Source organism: Globicephala melas, chromosome 7 (assembly GCF_963455315.2).
Source record: "Globicephala melas chromosome 7, mGloMel1.2, whole genome shotgun sequence".
NCBI lineage: Eukaryota > Metazoa > Chordata > Mammalia > Artiodactyla > Delphinidae > Globicephala > Globicephala melas.
Genome location: NC_083320.1, coordinates 35,894,970 through 35,920,924, shown reverse-complemented (window position 1 = coordinate 35,920,924; position 25,955 = coordinate 35,894,970). Strand labels below are relative to the sequence as shown.

The following is a 25,955-nucleotide window of genomic DNA, read 5'->3' as shown; positions in this document are numbered from 1 at the left end:
AGCAGACACAGCAGAAAACCATGCATAAGACTTGTTTGAAAGATCAGGGCTGGGACTAGAGTGAGGCAAGCAAGCGACTAATGTGCAAAATTTAAGGAATGTGACTCTGAAAGTGTGTGCCTCCTTGAATTTTGCACCTGAGACCTAGCAAGCCTACATGCCTAATCCTAGTCTTGGCCCTGTGAAAGCAAGATGATCTTTTTTTTTTTTTTTTCCGGTATGCGGGCCTCTCACTGTTGTGGCCTCTCCCGTTGCACAGCACAGGCTCCGGACGCACAGGCTCAGTGGCCATGGCTCACGGGCCCAGCCGCTCCACGGCATGTGGGATCTTCCCAGACCGGGGCACAAACCCGTGTCCCCTGCATCAGCAGGCGGACTCTCAACCACTGCGCCACCAGGGAAGCCCAAGATGATCTTTTTTTGTTTTGGCTGCGTTGGGTCTTTGTTGCTGCACGTGGGCTTTCTCTAGTTGCGGCGAACCGGGGCTACTCTTGGTTGCGGTGCGCAGGCTTCTCATTGCAGGGGCTTCTCTTGTTGCGGGGCACGGGCCCTAGGCGCGCGGGCTTCAGTAGTTTCAGCACACAGGTTCAGTAGTTGTGGCTCATGGGCTCTAGAGAGCCCAGTAGTTGTGGCACACGGGCTTATTTGCTCTGCGGCATGTGGGATCTTCCGGGATCGGGATCAAACCTGCATCCCCTGAATTGGCAGGCGGATTCTTAACCACTGCGCCACCAGGGAAGTCCCAAGCAAAATGATTAAACGGTCTCTACAGCAAAACAGGAGGAACCACTCACAGGCACCAACATTCTCCAACTGTAAGAACCATGGTTTAACTCAATGTCATCTTTGAAAGAGGGCTGGAGAGTTCAGAAAGATGGCTTTTAATATGTCAACCTGATTTGCTTCAAAGTCAAATGCAAGTTTCTAAAGGTGCCATGTCATGAACAGGCAAAATAATGCAACTCAAGGGTTTCTGCAGTACATAAAAATGTGCTTAAAACCAGTACAGAAACTTTAGCAATGGATAAAGGTATATGACATTTTATGAGCTGCATACAAACTGTAATTAACCTTCATTGATATCTAATTATGGGTTCCCATAAAGGCTAGTTTTAGGGCATGAAACGTTAACATAATTAATTGCAGGAGTGGTAAAAAGAACCCAATTCCTCATTGTAAGACTGATGTAAAAACTGAGATCTTGCAGGAATTTCTGCTGATCACTTCTCAAAAGAATCTAATCCTTTGAATTATGCTGAGAGATAAAGGAAGAAAGTGAAGGGTTCAACTTGACGCTTGGGCATCACTGTGTTGACTGCCCACTTAGTTTGGCATTTAAGAATATTGAGAAGCCTAATTTCTTCACTACTTGGTATAACAGTTTTTTAAAAATGGTAACTGTAGGGTTTCCCTGGTGGTGTAGTGGTTGAGAGTCCACCTGCCGATGCAGGGGACATGGGTTCGTGCCCTGGTCCAGGAAGATCCCACATGCCGCGGAGCGGCTAGGCCTGTGAGCCGTGGCTGCTGAGCCTGCGCGTCCGGAGCCTGTGCTCCGCGACGGGAGAGGCCACAACAGTGAGAGGCCCGCGTACCGCAAAAAAAAAAAAAAAAAAAAGGTAAGTGTAGTGTAAATATATTAATTTTTTTCATTTGAATTTGGTGGACAGACCTGACATTGTAGTATACATGCCCCAGTTGACAAGAGTAGAAACTGCTTTTTGTTAGGTTGTCAAAATGTGTTCCAAAGAAACCTGCCCAGCAGCAGGGGGCAGCTACTCAGTCAAGGCCACATGCCTCATTTTAGTCTGCCTTACACACTGAAGACAAGACGACAAAAGCAAAAGCACTGCGAGTGAGCCTTAGACCACCAGCTCATCACCAACGGGCATCATACGGCCAGTTTTTCCTGTCACTTTTTATACCAGAGATTGGGGTAATCAAACATTTACTTCCAATAGTCCGAGTAATCCCAGCCCCAATAAAGCCATCTCCATAAAGAGAGCTTAATAAATAAGGTAACTGTCAAACCATATTTTGTGCAAAGTGGCAAAACCGATCCTTGGGCAATAGTTTCTAAAGGCTAAGAAACAAAATAATAAAACAAGATATTTTATAATTCATAAATTTACTCTCCCACATGAAAAGTTGGCCTTAAGAAAATTATAGTTTTAACTTGTCTTATTACAGTGTGATCCCAACTAGGACATAAACACACATGTGCAAACCCACACTTACACATTAGAAGACTCTAAAAGGTTAATGGCAACTATCTCTGGATGGTGGAATTATGGGTGATTCATGTTTTTGCCTTTACGCTTTTCTTCATTTTCTACATTTTTAAAAATGAAGCTGGGGCATGCAGGTGACAGTTCGGGGGTACGTGGTCTCTTCCTGTCACCTGCCACCCCACAAATGGCAGGTGGCACTCAGCGTGATGGGCCTCTGCAGCGCTTGCATGGGCCCACAGGCCCCAGAGGGGAGGTGGGCCCCGGGAGGAGCACAGTAGGGCGGTGTGCGGCTCCATCCCCAGATGCCACTGCACGTGCAGGGGAGCCAACCCAGACCACTAGCTCGGGACCTGCCTGCGGGAGCCCTAGCTTCACTTTCAGGGGCCCAACTCAAGGGAGAAGGAGATGCGGGAGGTTCCAGTTGTTCAGGGTTTTGTTTTGTTTCGTTTTTGTTTATTGTAAATGTTTTATATTTGCCAAAACTGTAGTCAGCTGAGTCATTTAAAATGTCTTAGGTGAGGGTATGGGGCTGGGACCCTTGGGCATTGCTGGCAAGGAGGTCAATTGGAATGTAAACACCATCGTTTTTAATATGGAAGGATTGGAAACAATTTACATATCCATCAAAGGAAGAGAGTCAAATAAATCATGGTGCATCCATTCCATTGAATACTATACAGCAGCTTAAAAGAAGAAGGGGCTCTGTGTGCTGATGTGGCAAGATCTTTGAGATTTATAAGAAAAAAATCAAGCAGAATCACATGTAAAGTATGCTAGTCATTTGTGCATAGGGACAAAAAAAGTATATACATTTGTGTTTCCAAAGATAGAGGAGAAATGTTAGCAGTGGCTGCCTCTAAGGATGGCTAAGGGGGTGAGGGATGGAGGAAAACTATTCACTGTATACGCTTCTGTTTCTTTTTGAAGCTTGTACAATGAACATATGCTACCTATTCAAAATAAATAACATTAAAGAAGAAAAGAAATGCCTTTGAGAATTAAAAATAAAAAATACAAAATAAAACGAGGATGTTTTACTTAAGTAATCATAAAATAGAAGCTATTTCTTTAAAAAGGAAATATGTACAACTAACTTGTGCTTGGGATATTTTTAAGAAGAGACACAAAAGCAAAGATTAATATAGTAACCCATGATTGAATGAAAAAAATGTTAGCACATATACTGAATGTGATATAAACTCCAATAGCAAAGAGCGATAAAAGGAAGGAAAGAAACCAAATAATATACCAATTATTTTTCTTTATGTACAGCTGTCTGTCTTTATTTTTGCTTATAAAAGGATCTGCCATGAAGACCTGTATATATTTTTTTCTAGTTTATTTATGTATTTATTTAACATCTTCACTGGAGTGTCATTGCTTTACAACGGTGTGTTAGTTTCTGCTTTAAAACAAAATGAATCAGCTATACACATACATATATCCCCAAATCTCCTCCCTCTTGCGTCTCCCTCCCACCCTCTCTATCCCACCCCTCTAGGTGGTCACAAAGCACCGAGCTGATCTCCCTGTGCTATGCAGCTGCTTCCCACTAGTTATCTATTTTACATTTGGTAGTGTATATATGTCCATGCCACTCTCTCACTTCATCCCAGCTTCCCCTTCCTGCTCCCCATGTCCTGAAGTCCATTCTCTATGTCTGAAAGACCCGTATATTTTAAATCATTTAGCCTGTTAAGCAAAGTAGATCATCTGTAAGGAGATATTTTACAATAAAGAAGAATGTCCATAAAATCTGAGTTGTAATCTACATCTAAAGCTTAAGAAGCCTTCTGTTTAGGATTATAACTTGTTAAGTCAGTAGGTGAGAACACAGAATTTTTTTTTTTTTTTTTTTGGTGAGACAGTGATAAGGAATAAAGGCCAGTCAGTACACAAAATCTATTTAATCCTAACGTACGTAAAGCCTAGAACACATTGAAATCCAGTCACCATGAAGAACACAGCTTCTATGGAGGAAATGATTTCAGAATTGTATACTGAAGGCCAGAAACTCCTTCTGCCCAGATGCAGTGGGATCACAATTGTGCCTCCCTCCCTCTTCTGTAGTAGGAGTGAGGACCCCCCCATTCCTGGGCCCAGTGGTAGCTCCTGCAACCTGTGGGCCTGGGAAGGTGTGCGCGGCAGGGAGCAGAACTGGAGGATGGGCAGGGGTCTTTAAATCTTGGTGGAGATGAGGGCATCTCCAATGTCATCTCATCAGAGACCCCTCTGGGTCCATTTATTCCCAGATCACTCCCTTTCTTTTATCCCAGAAGACTCTGGGGTTGGCCCTTTCATTACCACCAACTGAGCTTTACAACCAGGTTGTCTATTTCTCCTTCTTGCAATGTCTCAGATTCTCTCTACCTTCCTAATATAGAAAGCAAGACCCCACACCCGCCAAAAAAAAAAAAAAAGGAAGAAAGAAAAGAAAAAAGAAAGCAAACCCAGTGCCCTTCTAACATTTTTGTTCGTTTTATTTTTTTAATGGGGGCAAGGTAGAACAGGGATTAAAATAAGCCCCTTCCCATTCCTCTACCTACTCTGTTTTCACCCAAACCTAGTAGGAAAAGACAGTCATATATGTAGAGTTGGGTCTTTGGGTATACAAATAACAAAGGAAGTTTCATTCTCTTTCCAAAAGAAAACCAGCCTAGGGTGATCCTCAGCATTCCATGAGCTGAATACTGTGAACTATATAAAAAAGAGAAGAAGGCAGGAGAGAAACCGTGAATTAATGTCTGGGGAAGGGGGCAACTGATGGCCGGCCCTGGAGGACTGCAGTGAGGGTGCCCACGGTCACTGTGTTTGCTCCCTACTGGATTTCCACTGCCCAGATCACATTTGATAAGCTGCAGTTGGGGAGGAAAGGAGAAAGTAACCCTACAGAATTTGAGTAAAAGGGACAGGGAGATTACAAGAAGCTATCAAGGGACAAGGAGTTCCCACAGCCACTTCAATTGCATGCTGGGGCACTCATTCCCTGGAGGCCCTTTGTATGTAAGGGCCATACTGAAGGTGTGTAGAAAATGCCATATGCCTTTGCACTGTGGCTCCTACTGAGGACTCCCACTCCTAGTTCACAGAGATCAACCATGGACCACAGTACATCCTATCCCATGAAGACCAATAATCTGAACATTCTGCAGAAAGAAAAGGAAAACAGTCTTCAGAACACACACACACACACACACACACACACACCACCTAAAATTGATCCTAAATTGAAAATGAAGCAAAAGTAAAAGGTGAAACGTGCATAAGCATACTTTTCCCTCTTATTTTTACCCCTGCTTTACTTTTTTGACTTCTCTCCCATGAAGAAAGGGGCAAGGGTCAGATAGGAGGCACTCAGTGGAATCAGATGATGGACTGGCCTGGCCATGACAAAGGAGCTGAAGCCCAATTAAAGGAACAGGTGGTCTACAACCCTACCAATGCGCCCTGATGTAACCCACCCACTAAGAAAACACACACTTTCCAGTAATACTATTTTCCCCAACAGGACCACAGGCAAAACTGCAAACGTTTGTCACTCTTTCAGTTCCTTTTCTGAACCCCTCCTCCAACTGTGCCTGTTCCCTAAACACTTACAGCCCTCAAGGACCATCTTGGCCCACCACCCTTAATCTCTAAAAATGTCCTCCCTTTTTCCTACTCTTCATTCAAAGCGTGCCTAACACACAGGCAGTGTTAGGTATTATTCTTAATATGGTGACAGTAATTCACACCATGCAGTGAATGAGATTTTATGAGGGTTTCCTTTCTATTTTAAAAGACATTTAAAATGGAAGGGGAGGGGTTACTATATATGTTTGAACTGGGCCTCCCAGGCTCCAAACCCACTACAGTTCACAAGAGTTCCTGTTAAAGGTTCTCTTAATTTCACCTCCAAGAGAATGGAGCGCCCTTGCTCTTCGTCTGCCTTCTCAGCCACTCCATACACACACACACACACACACACACACACACACACACACACATCTTATGGATACACACCAAATACATGTGCAAAGTACCACATCAATTGATTTCACTAAGTATGCTTTTTATCAAGCAAATGCTGGTAGTGCTTACAAAGTAAAGTGAATAACTTAAGTTAAATTGCCTTTGAAACTGTCAGTTAAGTTCATTTTGCTTGGCAATGCCATTTTTAAAAAACTTAATGCCTGATTTGCAAATCTAGTCAGCTACTTACAAATAAAGTTCCCTACTCATAAATGAGAATGAAATCATTGTCCCAAAGGAAAAAAGAAAAACAAAGCATCTTATCCCCATTTAGGCTCAATCTCATCCTTTAGCATATTAATTCCTAGTACTATGTTTTCCTCCAGATTCGGCAAAAACAGGGCTACTGAGTTCTTCAGGAGGCAACAAAAATTTGGAGAGCTAAGTTTGTCCAACTGGCAAGCACACTTTTCAATCAGCCACCTGAATTACTTGGGGAGGCTGGAGGCATCACTATTTCCAGAAGCAATAGTGCCAAGTCAACAGGAAGATTACAAGCATTCTGAGTCAAGTTCTCAGACTGTGGCCTTCAGATTTTCTTGAAAGCTGCTTATAAAAGGAGGACTGAGCGAAGCTTTGATATTTATGTCAAGTCACAACGAAGGGGCAGGTTTGCAGAATCAATTGTGTAGCTTTATACTTACTGCACATTTACCACATATGTCCTTTATTACACAGTGGAAAACCATTAAATGCACAGTAGTTTTGCCAAGTGGCATTATGCATTTAACAGCTTTATTCGTTTAACAGCTCCAACTCTCATTATATTTTGCCATGTGGGACACGGGATTTTATGCATTTAACAGTTTAAGAAAGCTCTATGGTATTTTCTTTTCATGTATTTCATACTATGGTTGGACATTATATCTTAGCAAACTGTATTTCAATGACTTCATTGTGAGAGAAAGAATAATCTGGAAAGATTACTACATCGAAATTGAAATGGGAAACCAATATTTCAATCCTCTTCGAAATTGCTGGATATTCTACTGCTCTCCCTTTATTAACATCTGAAAAATAACTTAAGTCAGGTTACTGCAAAACCACAGGGAAAAAAAGGCTATTCCCAAAACCATATAATTAGTATAAATATAGCATCTGACTATCATTTTAAAAACTTAATTTTCATTAAAAACCACCTTGCTTAACACAATATTCAGTAACTTCCTTCCTTTAGAGCACACAGCAGAAGATTTGTTAGGGAGATGGTGGACCATTTTACCATTTACATATGCAGGGACGAAAACATTTGTCATGCAAGGCCACAGAGGAAATCAAGCTCAGAATCAAAGGACTCTCAAAATCAAGCTTTAACTAACTTTTGTTTCCTCTACCCTGCATTTGGGTAATTGTTCAACCCAGGGATAAATAAGTAGGCGCCTCAACCTAACCCATTCTAGGATAGGGCGGTAGTTGTCCCTTTAAATGAATTGAAACAGAGTAGATCCCATCAACTGTTTCTGCTTTCAGAAATAAAAAACCTAAGCATCTGTCTACCCTTTTCCCTGGAGCATTCCATTCCCCACAATCCCAGCACTCTGAAAAATTGTACTGGAGAAGCGTCTATGTTTTTCTGTTAAAGATTTTAGCACTCACTCTGCACTCCCCGATGTGTGTTTTCTCCTGGAAAAACAACTGTATTCTGTACATAAAAGAAACACCTGACATTGCAAGGTGTCTCTGGGGCTGAGGAAAAGCAGTTATTATAACAAAGGCATCCATTTCCCTGGTGGGAATAAGAGAGGTGACGAGACCTGGCTAAAACTTGGTCTCAGGAAGATGCTGTTTTGAACACACTAAGTTCTGCTCAAATACCAAAAAGAAAGAAAGAAAGAAAGGATGCATAGCAATATTCAGAATTAGGAGGGAAACCATTCAAGGCTGATTCCTTTTGGAAAAGCAATTCTTTAAAAGAAAAAAAAACTGGGTTTTGACTTAGTCTCTATTTTGAACTCTGATGGGAACAAAAGCAAACCATAGAGCAAAATGCAGAACACGACAGGTTCTCTAGGGATTATTATTATTGTTGTTATTATTATTATAGGAACAGATGTATTTTTATTGGTGGGAGGAGGAGAACAGCCCTCACTTTTGCTCTTTTAAAAACCACTCACCTGACTTTTATTTGCAGCCACTTTGGCAAACAGGGCTTGAGACACCTTGGCCCTTTTCATCTCCTGTTGGATCTCGTCATAAATGGCAGCTGTGATGTTGACGTTGGCGCCGTCCACCTTAATGGGGAGGTCTGTTGTCGGTGTCGAGGTTTTGGCCTACCAAGAGACCATGAAAATAATAATTTAAAAAGTGCTGCATTCAGCCCAGCCATCTGTGCAGAAATTATCAAAGGATTTCAGTCAGCTGATGCCAAACTGCATTAGCTACAGAGGGACACTTCCTGTCCATTATTCTAATCAGGTTAATTGTGATTGGAAATAATTGCAGTGCATTCCTATAGGACATGCAGAGTCCTGTCAACCTTGTTCTTTCCCTCACAGTAGCTGAGACAGTTCACAGGTACGATGGCTACTCTGGGCACCAAACTCAAGCGATCACCTACCTGCAACACAAGCATGCAGAACACACACACAGTTACCTTTTTCTTTCTGAAAATAGTACACCTTGGAGGAAGAGCCAATTCTTCCAGAAAAAATGAGTAAATGGGTAGAGGTCTCTAAATAATAAATTATTACTCAATTTAATGCACTCCCCTGAGTCTCTCTCATTCTTTATTAAAGCTTTACGTATGTCATTCGAGTATGTATGGCTTCCCACCATTATCATCATTATGCTACCCAGACAGTCACCTAATTTCACCTAGGAAATCAGTGGAAATGAAACAAAATTTCATTTCATAAAACGAGGCTTCAGAATGCCTCTGAAGTGCCGTCTTCATTTTCTTAAACTCATATTGTGGTTTTATGTAGTCTGCCGTGCTCGTTTTAATTGAATGATTTCCCATCAGTTTCAGAGACAAATGAAGGACAATATAGAAGGTGCCTGTACTTCTCGGGGTTAGGATAACCCTAAAACGCTTGAATCTACTTGATCCAAAAGACTGCAGAGCATTTGCTCTGGTGTGTAAGGAGAGGGTGCTGGGCAGCCTTCTCAGAACCCAGGGCAACAGGACAAAGGGAAAAGTCTGCCCCAACCGTTGCATTCCTGAGCATGGCCAGCTGATTTGGTCTAAAGTGGATTGTTTTCTCTTTTTATCCCCACCCACCCTAGAATCCTAAACCACTATGTTCCCTTTGAGGATGTCCTGAGCTGTTGTTCCCCTGCTGGATTGACAGTATGCAGGTTTGGAGAAAGACATGGCATGCAGGGTGGACACCATGGGGTCATTCTCAACAGTGTCTTGAAGCCGGAGTTATGTCCTAAGTTTCCAGGAAGGCTTTGATTCCTAAGAGCGCTCAGTGACCTTTGCCATTCTCCTTTGAATTCCCTGTCTCATACTATTTTCTAATTACTGCAAAGTAATAATAAGAATAATTGATGTAGTACTTTTTACGTGCCAGGCACTCCAAAAAGTGCTTTTTGGTTGTTGTTATCACATCTTATTCTTTTAAGAACACAGTGAGTTAGACATTATTATTTTCACTTTACAGATGCAGACAACTGAAAATAAAAGAGGATACTTCACTTGCTGGCAGCAAGGGAAACAGCAGCAAGTGAAATAACCATGATCTGAACTCAAGTCTCTCAGGCTCCAAAGCACAGGCTCAGGAATCACTGTGCTACTCTGCCTCCAAAACCTCCAATTCGTACTGGTGCTGTTTTTACATGTTTCTTCTTGCCCTCAAGTTTGAGCTATTCCCTCAATAGTCCAATCCTCTCTCATCTTTTACAAGAAAACTCCCTTTTCTTCTTAAAACTTCTAATTAACGTTCAGTGCTTTTCCTGTTAAGTGCGTATTTTAGCATACCATTTCTGCCTTTCTCAAAGCAGGTTTCTTACTAGCCTCACTGACTAATCTCACCGGACTGGTCAAATCTTCTCTAGAACACTGAGGGCTAAAGTCAAAGCACTGAAATATACGGTTAGGGGCCCAGCCTTGGAATCAGAATAACCAGAGTTCAAATTCTAGCTCTTATCATTCAGCCGTGTGACTTACACAAGGTATTTAACCCATCTAAACCTCAGTTTCCTCATCTAAAATGTAAACCTCATGTAAAATGAGAACAACAGTGCAAAATGGTGAGGATCCAATTCATGCAAAATGTTTGCAATATCTGATACAATAAGTGCTCAATAAATGATTATTCTTATACTTGTACTGTTGTTTTGTTATTGTTAAGTACATTGAGGAATACTGGCCAATTGAAGGTTATGAGAAGAGGCTCTTGAGGTTGAATTTGAAACTTGAAAAGTCTTCAATTTGTTTTGGACTGATAACAAAGTACTGACGGGATCTGGAAACTAATCTCCATGGACCTATGCAAGGTTCTGTGTGTGTGTGCCCGGCATTGCTGGCTCCAACTCAAAGGCTGAATCAGTGGGTACCCCTCTGACATTTATTTGCACAATGAAAGACTTACAGTACTGTGGATCTTTGCTACTGAGATAGTTTTGTAAAGAATTTTGGATAAATAGGTAGTCATGAAATATTTTAAAAGTCTTCAGTAACTTTCTCAATGTTTAACCAACAGAAAAAGAAGAATGTTCCAGACAATGTAAAAATGTCAGTGCCATGACTGTATTCTCAAAACTATTTTGAGAAAAACATTTTACATTTATTTTCAGAAATCTCAAAACTGTGAAATTAAACGTTCAATTTCCCTGGTATACTTGTCCCTAAAGGGCACCTTTATCTAGGAATTTTCTAGACAGGATTTTTTGCTGTTTAAAAAAGCAAAGTCAGGGTCCTGAGTCAGGGTCCTGACCTTAACTGTGTGGTGTTGTAAGTTGGTCTGGCTCTGAAAGCTACCAGGTCTTTGAAAAGATGCCTAAGATATAATCTTGTTGGAAAAATATTACGAAGGAGTGGAAAACAAAACACACAGACCTGTGTGATTTTCTAACAAGGAGGAGTGATTTTCTGAGAAAACTTGCCCAATTAAATGGCCATGAAGCATGGCTGGATTCTCCTGTAATGATTCAATGGGCTTCAAAAGTGGCAAAAATGTTGGTGAATTTAATAGAAGTAAATATTAGTGCAAATTAACAACTTGTCCAACTCAATAGCTCAACATGTATGCCCCAAAATTTTTAAAAAATAAAAATAAAGATAAAAAAGCTTGGTTACAGTGGTCCAAAGTAAGCAGTCAAGAGACTTATTTTTGGTTTAACAGTAACTAAAATTCATAATTCACTAAACACTAAAGTCTAAGTATCACAGTTTGGCAGTGCATGATAGAAAATTATCTTCAGTTAAAAAATCTATTGCAGAGTGCAAAATATAAAAAGAGTTAAGATGTGTGAAAAAATGGATATACTTGAAAAAGCTCAAATATTTCTATTAGAAGATTCTGCTTAATCAGTTCCTTAGAACTTAACATAAAACAAACTCCTAAACCCAAAACGATAGTATCTAAGCAAAAAAAAAAAAAAACCCTTTATTTTCAAAGTACCCATTTTTCTGATTTGTACAAATGTGTACCTGTTAAATATTTTTTTGAAAACTATCACTCAAGAAGGAACCTGCAACCATGCTAGCAACAGTAAATGGAGTGGCTTTACCATAAATCCGTTGATTAGTAAAAGTTTAGGGGAAGTAGGGAGTAGGCTAAAAATAAGTGGGCTCAGATCTGAATTGGAAATGACTCTTGGCTGACTTGAGACCTTGACCCTTCAGTTAAAATCTTTAAATCACACAACATTACTAGATGTATGCATCTGCAGGAGGACCTGAGAACAGAATGCTTTTAAAGTACGAAGAAAGGAGGGATGGAAAGCTGAGTCAGGGTCCTGTGGACATCACTGTAGGAAGGAAAATAATTAAGGCCTACATTTCCACTACCATTTTCTAAGGGATCACTGAATGAGCTCCCAGTCATTCAGATCTAGCCGCTGCCTTGGCATGCTTCCATCACACACAGGTTCCTCCCTGATTTTGTCTCTTTCAGATTGCATCAAGCAGAACTTGGACTACGCTAGCTGTCCCCAGAACTTGGACTACGCTAGCTGTCCCCATCCAAATAAATACACAACTGAAGGAAAAGCAATGCTTCGCAAACTCAGCTTCAATACAAATCCGCTGGCCCCTTCTTTGATAACCAAACAGCTGTATGTAGACATCTAGTGCTTACCCTTCCACCCACTGCTGCCCTCCTGCCACATGTGGAAGAATGGGACTTTCTTAAAGGGACAGAAATGGCATGGATGATATAGAAAAAGATAACCACTAGCATATGGTCAGAGATTCATATCTTCTGACCCACATGTTCAGTGGATTAAAAAGTCTTGGAATTATGTCTCTTAGTTTTTGAGGGAAAACACAGTAGCAGTGAAGGCAAGATATCTCCAAGGCTAAGAGTGAAAAGTCAGTGGAGCGAATATCTCACCTGAGGGGTTCGGGAGGAGCTGGGACTGCTGGAGGCCGATGAGACCATGCTCACATTGGGGTTCATGCTCCGCTCTCTCTCATCCTGGTATATGCGGTCCCGCTCCACTTCCGGCAGATTGAGGAAATTCTGCATAGCCCTCAGGTTTACTAAAAGAGACTGAGATGCTGTCCGAGGGTCTTCTTCCTTACGCAGAATCTCAGACAACAATCCCTGATTAAATGGAAAAAAAAAAAAAAAGTAGGCCAAGTTATATCTGCAGGTATGCATGTGTGATTTCCGTATTGCGCCCCTCTTCCCCTTTATCTGTTTGGTGTAACCAGCTGGCTGTGATGTCAAGAACCTCAGTCTAATTCCTGCGGGTTCTCCAGCAGGAAGATTTGGTGGGAACGTGCTTGCTCTCTGGGGGCTGTGCCTTATTTTGGGACATTCTATTCTGACACTTTATCATCACTGTAATAATCATCAGTGTACAGAGATGCCAGCTAGCAAGGTAGGCGCTCAGAAGAATTGTGAAACTGCAATTACCACCAGGTGCCTCCTACAAGTATTTCAGGAACTGTTAGAACTCTCTCTGCTTGAAACTGGGAACACTTGGCAGTCCTGCTCAGCTTTACAAATCTGCCAAGTTTGGTAAATTTAGTTCCGACATTTAAACAGCATGGGAGATTTACATCGACTTAAAAAAAAAAGTTTGGCTGAATTTCTGTGTGACCGGACACTGTTTTCAATATAGATGTTTCTTATGGCAAGAAGAAAAAAAAAAGACACAAAGCAAATGGCTATAACTTGGCCTCTATTAACTTCCCAATCCACACACATAATAGGTTTTCTTGCATATGTACCAGAGGGCACCCAAACCTTTTTATGAGACGCCCTCATGGGGACGCTCCAAGCCCACCATTAAAGCAACGGAAGTAGAGTCACATCCGGTAACAGGCCACAGCGCACCTCAGGGAATGCCATGATAGGCTCAGATACTTTCTGACTGTGTGACCCATCCAAATAGAATGCTTTACATAAAAAAACTGGTGTTTTCATGTGCTGCTCTGCTGACAGAGAATTCACAAAGAAAAGAAAACTGTTGACAAGTCTAAAGAAAAGTAGTACAGACGCAAAAAAAAGGCTAGAGACCTGAGTTAGAACACGGCAGTACTTGGGGCAGAAGCAGATCCATTTCCATTCTGCGCACTTGTTGGATTATCACACAGAGGCATCACTTTACATTCCCAGCTAACATCCCTTCTCAGGGCAGTATGAGATCAGGGCCTAGGATGATCTCCCAGAAAAAGCTAAGATGTTAACCTCTGTATCTTACAACAGATGGGGATAACCCCAAATCGTAAAAGTAGATGCCAAAGGCATTTCCACTTAGGGGATATTAATGCAAAGAAACACGATCAGATTTGTAATAGATGGCTAAATAGGCCGTCTTTGGCCAACAGGCCAATAGGCACTGGAGACCAAAGAAATATACCATCTCTAGTTGGCCAAAAATCCTCAGGGTAAGGTAGGCGGTTTTAAAAAATAATGCATTATAATATAGTGAAGCAAATGTCACTTACAGGAATGTGTACCACACTGTTATCAGCTTCCGGGAGTAATCACCACTCAAAACATCATGTAAGACAATTTTACTATAAGGAACCTACAAGAGGCATGCCATCTGATACCTCTTGCCCGTTTGGTTGTCATTACTTTGATTAGAGAAGTCTTCCCAAATGAGACTATAATATGCCATACAATGAAGCTAGAAAAAAACGTTAACAAGTGTGTGTCTGTGTGCGTGAGTGCCCAAGGAAAGGTCAAGGTAGGGCATGTATATAAAACTACCCTACTGCTGAAATGATTCTAAGAAAATCTTGATTTCTTGTCATGCTTTCAGAAAGAAGCAACAAGTGAGACACTTGTCTTCCAGAAAATGTTATACAATCTAAGTATTAATTTTCTTTCTGAAATTAAAAGTCAGCTCTGCCTTAAGTTATCCTACTTTCCACTTGGACTAAGCAACCTGAAATATTAATAACAAATTTGTTTCTAAGACAAAATTCTCCAAATTAATGTGTGCAGAAGCAAGAGGGATGTGAATTTAAAATCAACACCAATTTCTATATATACGATGGAATACTACACAGCCATAAAAAAGAATGAAATAATGCCATTTGCAGCAACATGGATAGACCTAGAGATTGTCATACTAAGTGAAGTAAGTCTGACAGAGAAAGACAAATACCATATGATATCACTTATATGTAGATCTAAAATATGATACAAATGAACTTATTCACAAAACAGAAACAGACTCACAGACATAGAAAACAAACTTATGGTTATCAAAGGGGAAAGGGCAGGGGAGGAAGTTTGGGATTAGCAGATACAAACTACTATATATAAAACAGATAAACAACAAGGTCCTACTGTACAGCACAGGGAACTATATTCAATAGCTTGTAATAAACCATAATGGAAAAGAATATGAAAAAGAATATATATATATATATCTGAATCATTTTGCTGTATACCAGAAACTAACATGACATTGTAAATCAACTATACTTCAACAAAATTAAAAAATTAAAATTAAATAAAAAATTAAAGCATAAAAGACGATCAATACCAATTTCCATTACTAATAAGATACTAAGATTGATATTTTCTGAGCTTTCTTTAACAATGAACTTTGCACATGAAGGACAAGTTGGTACCCACTCTCCTTCTCTCTGTCTTTTTCTCTCTCTCATAAGTAACTTTAGCATTTTACTAAATGTCAGACTACCAAATTTGGAAAAGTTTTAGGATCTACATGGATATATTCTTTATGCTGGTTATATGATTATACTTAAGATCTCTCAAAGGCAAAGTCTGTAAACTCTTTCTTCCGTGAAATTATTTACACAAATTGTGGAGGACACTATGGCAAAAATCTTCCATACAAAATATTGAAAAAACAAAAAATATTGTTCTAATGGACAAACTTCAAAATTGTAAGTCTGTTTATTCCTAATCAATAGAAAACAAAATCACTCCTAAGGATAGCGTTCTTTTATTTATTTATTTTTTGTTCAGCTTGGTTTACCTTTTTTTCCCACATTGAAATTGTGGAGTTCCTTCCCCTGCATTTTTTACATGTTGGACAACCTTACAGGGAAATGAATCCATCTCTAAGAAAAATCAAGACAAAGCATCCTTGTAAATGACTGCTCATCAGCATCACTTCTGAAGTGAATGAGACACAATATTTGTATTTTAAGGGGTTGGTGGACTATACTGTTGCCTCTGTTTTATTCGCCTAATTGAAGATAAAGTCTCAAACCAACAAGGTGGCCACTGCTGCCCTGGAGAATGAGAACACTGTTCTAAAGTATTTACTTAAAGTCTCATCCGTGTAACCCTGGTCCCAAAGCAGATTCTTTTTACCTCAGACATTTTCAATAACTAGTGGCTAACTGGTGGGCACAAGAAGAGTTTTAGTTGTTTTGTTGAGCCTTCTTCATTTTGGTTATGTGCTTTTAACGACTTAAGCAGGGATTTTTAAAAACATAGTCAAAATTCTGCGGGCACATAAATGTAAAGCACGTTTTATTTAGTTAGTTTAAAATCATCATAGGGGAAACAGATCGGAAGAAAATGTACGGCATAACTTAAGTATACCACAAATCACCCCATCTAATTATCAAGATAAGTAAATGTTTATCATATTGAAACTGTCTTGAATAGAACATAAATTAATAATTTATCTTGCATAAATATTTCTAAAGCCCTTGCTACTATGTTGTCTGGCATTTAATTATCAACCAGCCAGGCAGGAGGTGTCACTTGGACATTCCCATTATGCAGCCTGAGATATAGAGAACCTGGCATGGCACCCGGGCACTGAAAAAAAGATGTACTTTTATGAAGAGAAAGGTCATGAATATTGAGAATGTGAAAATTGAGGGAAATTAATAAATTAACCAGGATATCGCTTATTAAAATTTCATATCAGTAATCTTATTAAAACACATTGCAAGTATTCAGTAAAGTGGTCATTAAGTGTTTTCCTCATCATAGGCAACAGAGCCTTCTCAAGGGAGAGATTATAAACAATTCTCTCCATGGTGTTAGCTGAGGTTGTGTAAGACCAGGAAACGTGTTGACTGAAAAGGAGTAGAACAAACCTCTGCACAGGGTAGAAAGGCACCTTCTACCAGAGCTCTTGGGTTACAGGTCACTGAAAAAAGAAGGGAGTTGGGCAAAAAGAGCCTCAAATTGGCCTTCTCCCTAGTCTTTTAATGGAGGATTTTGTAAGCTCCGTATTATTTCCAGCACCAGCAAAGAATACATGAGGTTGGCAGAAAACTTCAATAAAAGCAAAATAATTCAAAGCACAAAACAAGAGATAATATAATGCCATCTAGCTTCATTGCTAATACAGGCTATCTCTACAGACAAAACAAAGAACTGGGGCTGGGAATTCCCTGGTGGTCCAGGGGCAAGGACTTGACTCTTTCACTGCTGAGGGTGCAGGTTCAAGCCCTGATGGGGGAACTAAGATCCCACAAGCCACGTGATGTGGCAAAAAAAAGAACAACTAGGGCTAATTTTTTAAATAAAAAATTGCTATGCTTATTATTACTAGTATTTTAATAATATTTGTGACGTCTTAAATGACCTTAGAGTTTCTGAATCTGCAATGTCTGTTGAAGAGCTTTCTTATTTGAAGAGCTTTTCTTTTTATTATGATTTTCATATTCCTTCAACAATTTATATAGTTTGCTCCAAATCATTAGTGTGCAAAATACATGCTGATACTCAGAAATATTTGGGAAACATTACCATGACTGGCTCTATAAAATTTACTTCCAAGTTTCTGTACTAGCCCTTGAGGCTTCATCTGGGACGGGTGAGAAACTGCCTTTGATGGGCCCTTAAATCCTCTTAAATCCTTTAAGAGAACAAGAAGAGAACCCAAGCCTGGGCCAGGTTTTAGGAATCTGAGCCTGAGCCCATCAGACCTCCCAGGTCACTGCAGGAGAGGTCACTGAAGATCATTACTGACTAGATTTTAACAGGTATCTCTTCATACTTCCTAGACATTTGTAATTCTCTATGATTAGGTTATATCTCCCATTGATTATCTAGAGAACCCCCAAATTCAATATGCCTATTGCCAAAAAATGACAGATCAGTCTAGTAATTCACTCCCTATTTACAACTTGGTTCAAAGCTCATAAAAGAATGGAAAGATTAATAAGACATAGATTCTGCTGCCAAGGAGTTTACTATACAATGGTTTACAGAAGCACAATGTGAAAGATAAGTGTCATAAATTTCAGACAGAACTAGTACCATCTCAGTTCAAAAGAGGGTGAAAGTATTGCCATCGCAAGACTCAGGGAAAACGTTTTGGAAGAGGTGGTATTTAACTTGGCGGGGATTCAAAATGTACCTAATGCATAGACATAGAGATAGTGATGAGACCAGGCAAAGGGAGAGGGCAAATGAGGGATTGCATAGTATTAGAACACTTGAAGAAAAAGAAAGAGCATGACTAATCCAGAATACCAAGAGAAGTTTCTGTTTCCTTAAAAGCTTAAAAAAAAAAAAAAAAAGTGCAAAAACTGATAAAGTGGTAGAAGACTTTTTGAAGTGAAAATAATATAGTCCACATTAATATAATTCAGAACTACTGGAGTATACACAAACTAACCAGCAAACACTACCCCCAAAATGAAGTGATATTAATCTGTTCAGCCTTTTTGTCACCTGCAACAAATTAGGCTTTCAATATGCAAAACATCTTCCTTCCAGGAAAACAAATGATCATGATTCCATTTAATTGTAATTTAATGAGGCATAATTTACTTTTTAAAGTGATATACACCAGGTGTGTATTGAAAAAACTGGCCCAGCCAAACCCCAGTGCTATGCTTTGGAAAAAACCTCAAACTAGCCGGAGACTATTTTCATTTCTGTAAATTATATTTCTGTTCACATATTTATTCTAACATAAACTTTTGAAGTTAACCTCTGAAATACTCATATATCATATAACATACATAGCATATCATAGTTTGAAAGTGTTAGGTTACAACCCAAACAAAGATAGATATTAGAATGTCATATAAATCCCAAAGAAAGCTTATATGTACTACTGATTGCAATGCCAAAGGGAAAAATATATGTTTGCCACTTCTACAGAATCATTTGGACTGGTTATTTTAGAGAAAATTAGCTCTATTCCTTTATAATGTATTTTAATTATTAATTGTTGGATGTATCAATAATAAAGTATATAAGCTTTTAAAATGAAAGTCCTTTTCGGAAATCAAGTTACATCTCTTTAAGGGTGTATGGGTTGAAACATATTTACTTTGTAGTAGTGAGTCTGAAAATATATTTTAGTTCATCATTTGCTTAAAACAAATGATGTCCTAACCAATCAAGTTTCAAAGGCACATATACCCCCATTTTACAGATTAAAATTACAGAGGGTCAGAGGTGGAAGAGGCCCTGGCACCCATATGGGCTAACCCCACATCCTGTCACTGAGCATGACCTGTCTATCACATAGTTCCCTCTGAAGGTACTCTTCACGTTTCACCACCCCTTTTCCATGCTTATTGGTTAGCCTTAACTTCATACAATTCTGAAATGTCTGGTTCCAGCTGACGTGAGAGCCAAAAAGTGGTATCCTCTGATGAAAACCAGGTGATACCAAATTCTCAGCCTAATTGTACAAAGTGAACTCTTCAGTTTCAGTGGTTAATGCACAGTTAGTTGAAGCTGTGAACCGAGCTTGGCTGGACAGGATATTGACATCCTACCACCTGAAAGCTGACCTAGCGAAATCAGTTCTCTCCTAACCTCCAGTCTCATTTCCTTCTAGACGTTCCTGAGAGGCATGTTCTCCTCTGCTCACAAATATAAACAGGTTTCCCTGGGTCCCATATTCATAATCTACAACCCCACTACAAAGCCGACTACTGAAATTCATTTGTGTTATGCTAAAAAATGCTCACCTCCCCCATCACCCCCTAGAGTACTGCTCAGCCATAAAGCCAGAGTACTTAGTCTGATTTGAATAAAAGGTATACAGGGCACAACAATGACAATTTGATTTTTATTATTAAAAATGATGTGTTAAATCCTGAAAGAAAATGTTGTTATTGCATTAGTTTAATAAAAAACCTCTCTTTTACTATAATATTTCTTTATTAGAAAAGACAGCCTATGCATATAGCACTTTTGTACCATGGGGGTAGATAGAATTGAGCATCTAAAGGGAATTAATGTACTCTGCAAATATAAATGCATATACAAAAGTAACATTTGCAGACAAATGTTGCTGTAGAGATGTATTCTATAATGCACTAAAAGACTATGTATATATCTGTATATGTATATACACTGCAGTTGGCAATACTTTCTCCCTCCTTTGAAGGGAGATGGCACTAGTTCTATTTCACATTTATGACACTTACCATCTTTACATTGTGTAACTATAAAACCTCTTTCTCCCATCATACAGTAAACACCTTGGGAGAAGAATCTGTACATTTTGTGCTTAGTGGTTAGTTGGGGATATACAGGAATATAGAGCCCTAAGAAAGCATCAAATGCATATTTCTCATTTTTCTGGAAGTGGGAGTCCCATCTTTGCTAAACAGTCAGCAGCAGGCCCTGATGGACCACATGTTAAAAGCCTAACTCACAATAACTCAAGATCTTCTCATACAACCTATTGAAAACGATAAGATAATAAATACTGAAATTTTGTGCCATGCAAACTCCACTTTAGAACAAATATTCCATGCACCCCAAACCTACAATTTATTAAATGAAACACTTCCCTCACAGACAGGTTTCTTTCTAGTATATATAATAAAACTTCGCTTGTGCCATCTGACACATCAGAATACTGTAAGCATGCAAAACAAAGTTAGTAGGTGCAACAGAGCATTCTTGAAAACAACGCAGTCTGTGCTTTCTTAACTGCAATCCCCTTGTCCAAGCCACACTTGAGCATGTACCGTGGAGGAACTTAGCCAAAACCAGATTCCTGGCAACTTTACTACTTTTTACCTACCTAATCTATACAACGATAGATGCAATTAAATAAAGAGTCCTGTCTCATTTTCTTCCTTATCTCTAGGAAGTCTTAGGTACTGGAATGGGGGATGGTGCACAATCTAAGTCAAAATTTTCTAAACACATTAGCACCAAAAGGCAAAAGCAAATACAGAACTGAACAGGTTCCTTTTGGAAACATTTACCAGTGGTGTTCTCAGCTCTGGGCACATACATGGTTTCTACTAACACCTCAAGTACCTGGCACCATGACTATTGAATTCACAAAGTGCTGGGCCCTGGTTATTCCTAGTTTCCATGAGTATTCTGCGAAACAACTGTTGGCAAACTTCCAAAAAATTTACTAGCTTTGGCTACTTTGTCAAAACATTGGCAAAAATAGTACTTTCAAAAACAAAACAAAACAAAAACATACATTTAGTGCATATTTATATCTCAAATGTATCAAATGCATTCAGATATAAGAAGAAAAGCAGTCTATTAACATATGAGTTGACTCTGTCCTGAAATAATTATAAAACATTATTTTTTCTTGCTGAACATTTTCTGCCTTAGCTTCAATCACCTCCAGGGTCAAAAGCATCTGTTCTTACACAGTACATGCAACATGTTACATATTATCATACCACAATGGGATTACTGGTTTAAAAGTCTGTTTATTCCTCATACCTCCTTGAAGGAGGGACTGTGTCTTTCTGCTCTATGATAACAGAAATGATTGAGAAAAAAGGGGATATGAGTATGAGTTCTGAAGTTAGAATTGCTGGGTTCAAAACTGGGCTTCAACTGGACAAGGATTAATTAATCTCCTTATGGCATAGTTTCCTCACCTGTAAAAATGAGATAATAATTGCACTTCCCTCATAGGATTCCCTAGAGAGCTTACAACTGTACCCTGTATGTGTTAAATGTTCAATAACCGTTAGCCCTCATTATAACCCCAGCATAGTCTCTGAATGCTTAATAATTATTTGTTAAATGAATGGATAAAGACAGAACTAACATCAAAGTACATTTCTTATTTTAAATTTGCAACTTCATATATTCAAGGCCCTCCACTTATATTTTGCTAGATGTCTTCCCATACAGAACACAGAAAATATTTAAAAGAAAATTTTTTGGGAAGTAGAATAATTAAAATTATTTGGGATAGAGGAGAATGTAAAAAAAAATTTAATAAATTATCTAAAGTGAAATGAGCATACGGACATTCAGGACAGCACTAAACTAAGATATTCATTTATACTTCAAGGAAGTAAAACCACTTTCCTTCCTTAAGTAACTTCTAAAATCAGCCTTAATCTGCATCATTGTTGAAGCATGGGTCACAATTATCAGTGGATGATAAAATTAATTTAGCATACCATAACTAGTTTTTATAACAAAATGCAATTAAATAGATTAAAAATTACCACAGTGCTTCATACATGCATTGTTTCATGAAGGCTTTTTTTTTCTTTCATGAATAAATATACAGATAGATAAAGATATAGTTGGAAATGAGATAGAACTCAAAACAGACAGACATACATATGTGCACAAATGTGTGAGTGTGTCTTTGTGTACTAGCTCATGATGTAAAAATTATTTCTTACTGGGTGTTGTAGTCAGAGAAATTTGAAAGTAAATACTGTTGTCTACAGGAATAATTTTAGGCACAAAACTGGCAGATAGAATTTAAACAACCTTGTAATTTCCAATTGACTTCAAAGTGATTCAGTTATATTTTTCTCACAGAATTTTTGGCCTTTAAACTTAATTCACTTTATTTGAACAAACATGCACTTAACCCCAGGCCAAATGGTCATCATTTCAATCAATGGCAAAAAAAGGAACCATTTATGTATTTTTTAAAGTTACTTTGAATAAGCAAAGGTGAAAAGCATATAAATAATGGAATCTAAAGCTAGTGTTTCCTTATATTTCTTCTATAAAAATTCTACTTTAATTATAAACATCACCCAGGACTTGGAGAAACTAGATAAATAATAAAACTAGGCTTTCCACTAAAAGTGCAGGCGTCTACTGAGACACACTCACTAGAAGTGAAATACCTTATTTAGGACAGAGACCCCCTCATCTGTGTGAAACGAGTCAATCACTCCTTGTTAGAGAATAGTGACAAAAACTTATAAAACCATCATCAAAAGGCAGTCTTTTTGAGTAAAGTAGAAAAACCTGAATTTTCTATAATAGTTCAGCAACTAATTTTTTTTGGCCGGTATGCGGGCCTCTCACTGTTGTGGCCTCTCCCGTTGCGGAGCACGGGCTCCAGACGCACAGGCTCAGCGGCCATGGCTCACGGGCCCAGCCGCTCCGCGGCATGTGGGATCTTCCCGGATCGGGGCACGAACCCATGTCCCCTGCATCGGCAGGCGGACTCTCAACCACTGCACCACCAGGGAACCCCAGCAGCAACTAATTTTTAAGGACTTTGCACACTGATCAGGGATGAAAGGAATAGGTAGAAGAGAGTGCTGTCATATTTCTTTCCTCTGATTCTTTGGTACAAGTTTTGTGAAGGACGGGGAAAAAGGAGTCTTCATATTTTCTTTTACATAAAATGCTCTATTTCAATTAGATTTAGGAATGGGAATAGGGGTGGTATACGTTTGACAGCTACTGAATCAACATTCTCTTTACCCAGAGCACAAACAGAGACAGCATCTCCCCCATGCTTTTGGGCTGAAATTGCCTAAAAAGTGCTAATTAATGATAGTCTTTATATGTAAGGAGGACTAAATTGAGACCACTATCTAGAGGGCCATCCTTAAGTCACTGAATAACTTTGAGACACTGCTATCCTAGGAGATATTAATATTACTACAATCTTTACATCTATGAATTCAAGCCAGTGATTCTGAAATGAAAGAGTACCTATTTCATGAAGCTTGCAGGGCCATCTTTTCCTACTTTATTAATTTAACGCTGAAATCAAAAGAGAGTATGTTATTTGCTTCAAAACCCAATAACATGTTCATGCCTGATCTGCAGCATTTCATATTTACAGCTCATCTTTCAGTTGGAGGACTTCCTTTTTCTCACAGGTTTCCTTGTCATTTTATAACCAGCTTACTGGACCAGGGAGTCAAGACCCCTGGATTTACATTGTATTCTATTCCTGTATGACTTGCTGAGTGCCTATATCTCTACTGGATATTGAGAAGTAATGACTTGAGACCAGAGGTCAGCTGAGAAAGAATTCTAAATATCCTGGAGGTCAAGTTTTCTACAAATATAAACTGTACATGTAATTAAATCATGCCTACCTTTGGCTAACAATATGTATAAATCAAACACAAAGTTAAAAGAGAAGATCCCCCCAACCCCGAAAAAACTAACTGGTAACACACTAAAAGCTCAGACTTCCAAATATTTTGGTTGCTAAAATTTTCATTTTGTTGCTACACATCTCTTCCTAACTGTGCCACTTCGAAATATGTTTAGTAAGTCCTTAGACATTTTTAACCTTAATGATACGGGTGGGCAAATACTATAAAAACAGTGCCAATAAAGCAAAAAAGCAAAGTCCATGTCACTTCACACAAAGACATTTACATTTCTAGCTGTTGACCTTACTGCCAATTTTTCTGATACATAATTCAATTTAATTTTCCAATCTGTTGAAAACATTCTCTGGTTGCTGAGTGACTTCATAAGCTGTATTTATGACCCTGGCCTTAAGTTTTTTCAAATGATGTGGCTTTGATATGTAAACAGCAGATTCTTTGCAAAGTCTCATAAAAAATAAAAAGTAGGCAAATAAGGACAGGTCAACCAAATGAGTTCCCAAAGGATTTAAAAAATCCTCTTCTCTATCAGATAAAACCAAGATGAACAGCTTTCTCAAAAAAGGCCTTTGACAAAAGGTTGTAAACTGTGTAACTTTGTGACTTTTTCATCAAACTAAAGAAGGAGCAAGACACCAAATTAGAGGCCTTTCTGTTGCAGAAGAATAACACATTTTGCAAAACACACAGGGGCTTCTACTGAAAACATGTTTCTAAGAATTGGCTCAGGAGAGCTACCTGAGACACAAAATGAACCCGAACTTTCTGAGTTATGGCATAATCTGCTAGAGGAAAAAGAAAAATAACTACACTGTGTAAATAACGAATGTGACAAGTCTCGTTTTCAAACAATACAAACCTCTTAATGCCAATTCTTTGTGTATGGATATTTCCTGACTCCCACCTTCAAGGCAAGGGGCTAGTGGTGCAGACAGGGGCAGAGAATCACACCTCATTTCCCTTTGCTGGCACTCTAATGCTCCCATTCACACGTGGCAGGGCATTCGTTCTGACGGATTTAGCCTAGTTTCGATCAAAGCTTCCTCTACTTCATTTAACAGATTTGCTCAGATGGAAGGTCTCAAAGGAGAAATAATGTTAGTAAATGGGGGATTTCTGAACATATGAATATGTAGGTCATTGGATTTTTAAATAAATTAGAGAATAGTTTATCTATTAAGGAAGATTTATTGTACATATTTCATGAAACCATTCTTATTATAGGTCAGTGGACATCCCCTAACCATTCCTGGGCAATATTAAGCCTTGTAAAATAGTCACAAACCTTTTCATATAGTCATAAGCCTCTGATTGATTTTTTTTTAAGTCCATAAAGTGACAGGGGCAAAAGAATGCTTTAGGTTAGGATTCATAATTAAACTGTCAAAATGCAAAGATGTAAACACAGTAAATAGCCAAGCAACTTATTTCATGTCCATAGGACTGATAAGTGAAAGTGTGCCAACACTAAAATAAATCTGGGATAGAAGGAAAAATGAATGTGCAAAAAAATAAAACCTGACAGAGCACTGGTCCTATTACTTCTTGAAATTATCAGCCTAACAGACCCATTTGCATCAGTGACAGAGCACTGGCGATTCGGCAGGGCTGAGAAGCAAAGCTACTCTGAAACTCACATAAATCACATAATTCATCTTTGAGACTCAGTAAGGATGGCTTTAAGTCAAGTTTGAAAGATCTCATAGGGCCTCATAGCCAATGTCTGTTTCTGTCTTATTCCTTCTCTCTCTCTCCCCCATTCTTCTAACCAAACCCCCCCCACATTCAATATCCACAAGTAAATCTGGCTAATATCAATATTATCCCACTGAATTCAGGGGACTCAGTTTAAAATA

General features: G+C 38.9%; 1 protein-coding gene across 6 annotated transcripts in view; it reads right to left on the bottom strand.

Annotated features, from left to right (window-relative positions):
* The window catches only part of SATB2 (SATB homeobox 2), a 200,161-nt gene that overhangs the window by 44,441 nt on the left and 129,765 nt on the right, over positions 1-25,955 (bottom strand). For all 6 annotated transcript variants that reach the window (XM_030855438.2, XM_060302093.1, XM_060302092.1 and 3 more), the window contains 2 exons: positions 12,740-12,952; positions 8,354-8,509 (listed from right to left, as the gene is read on the bottom strand). In XM_030855438.2, the coding sequence (XP_030711298.1) occupies positions 8,354-8,509; positions 12,740-12,952 (369 nt within the window). The remainder of the gene's footprint in view (positions 1-8,353; positions 8,510-12,739; positions 12,953-25,955) is intronic.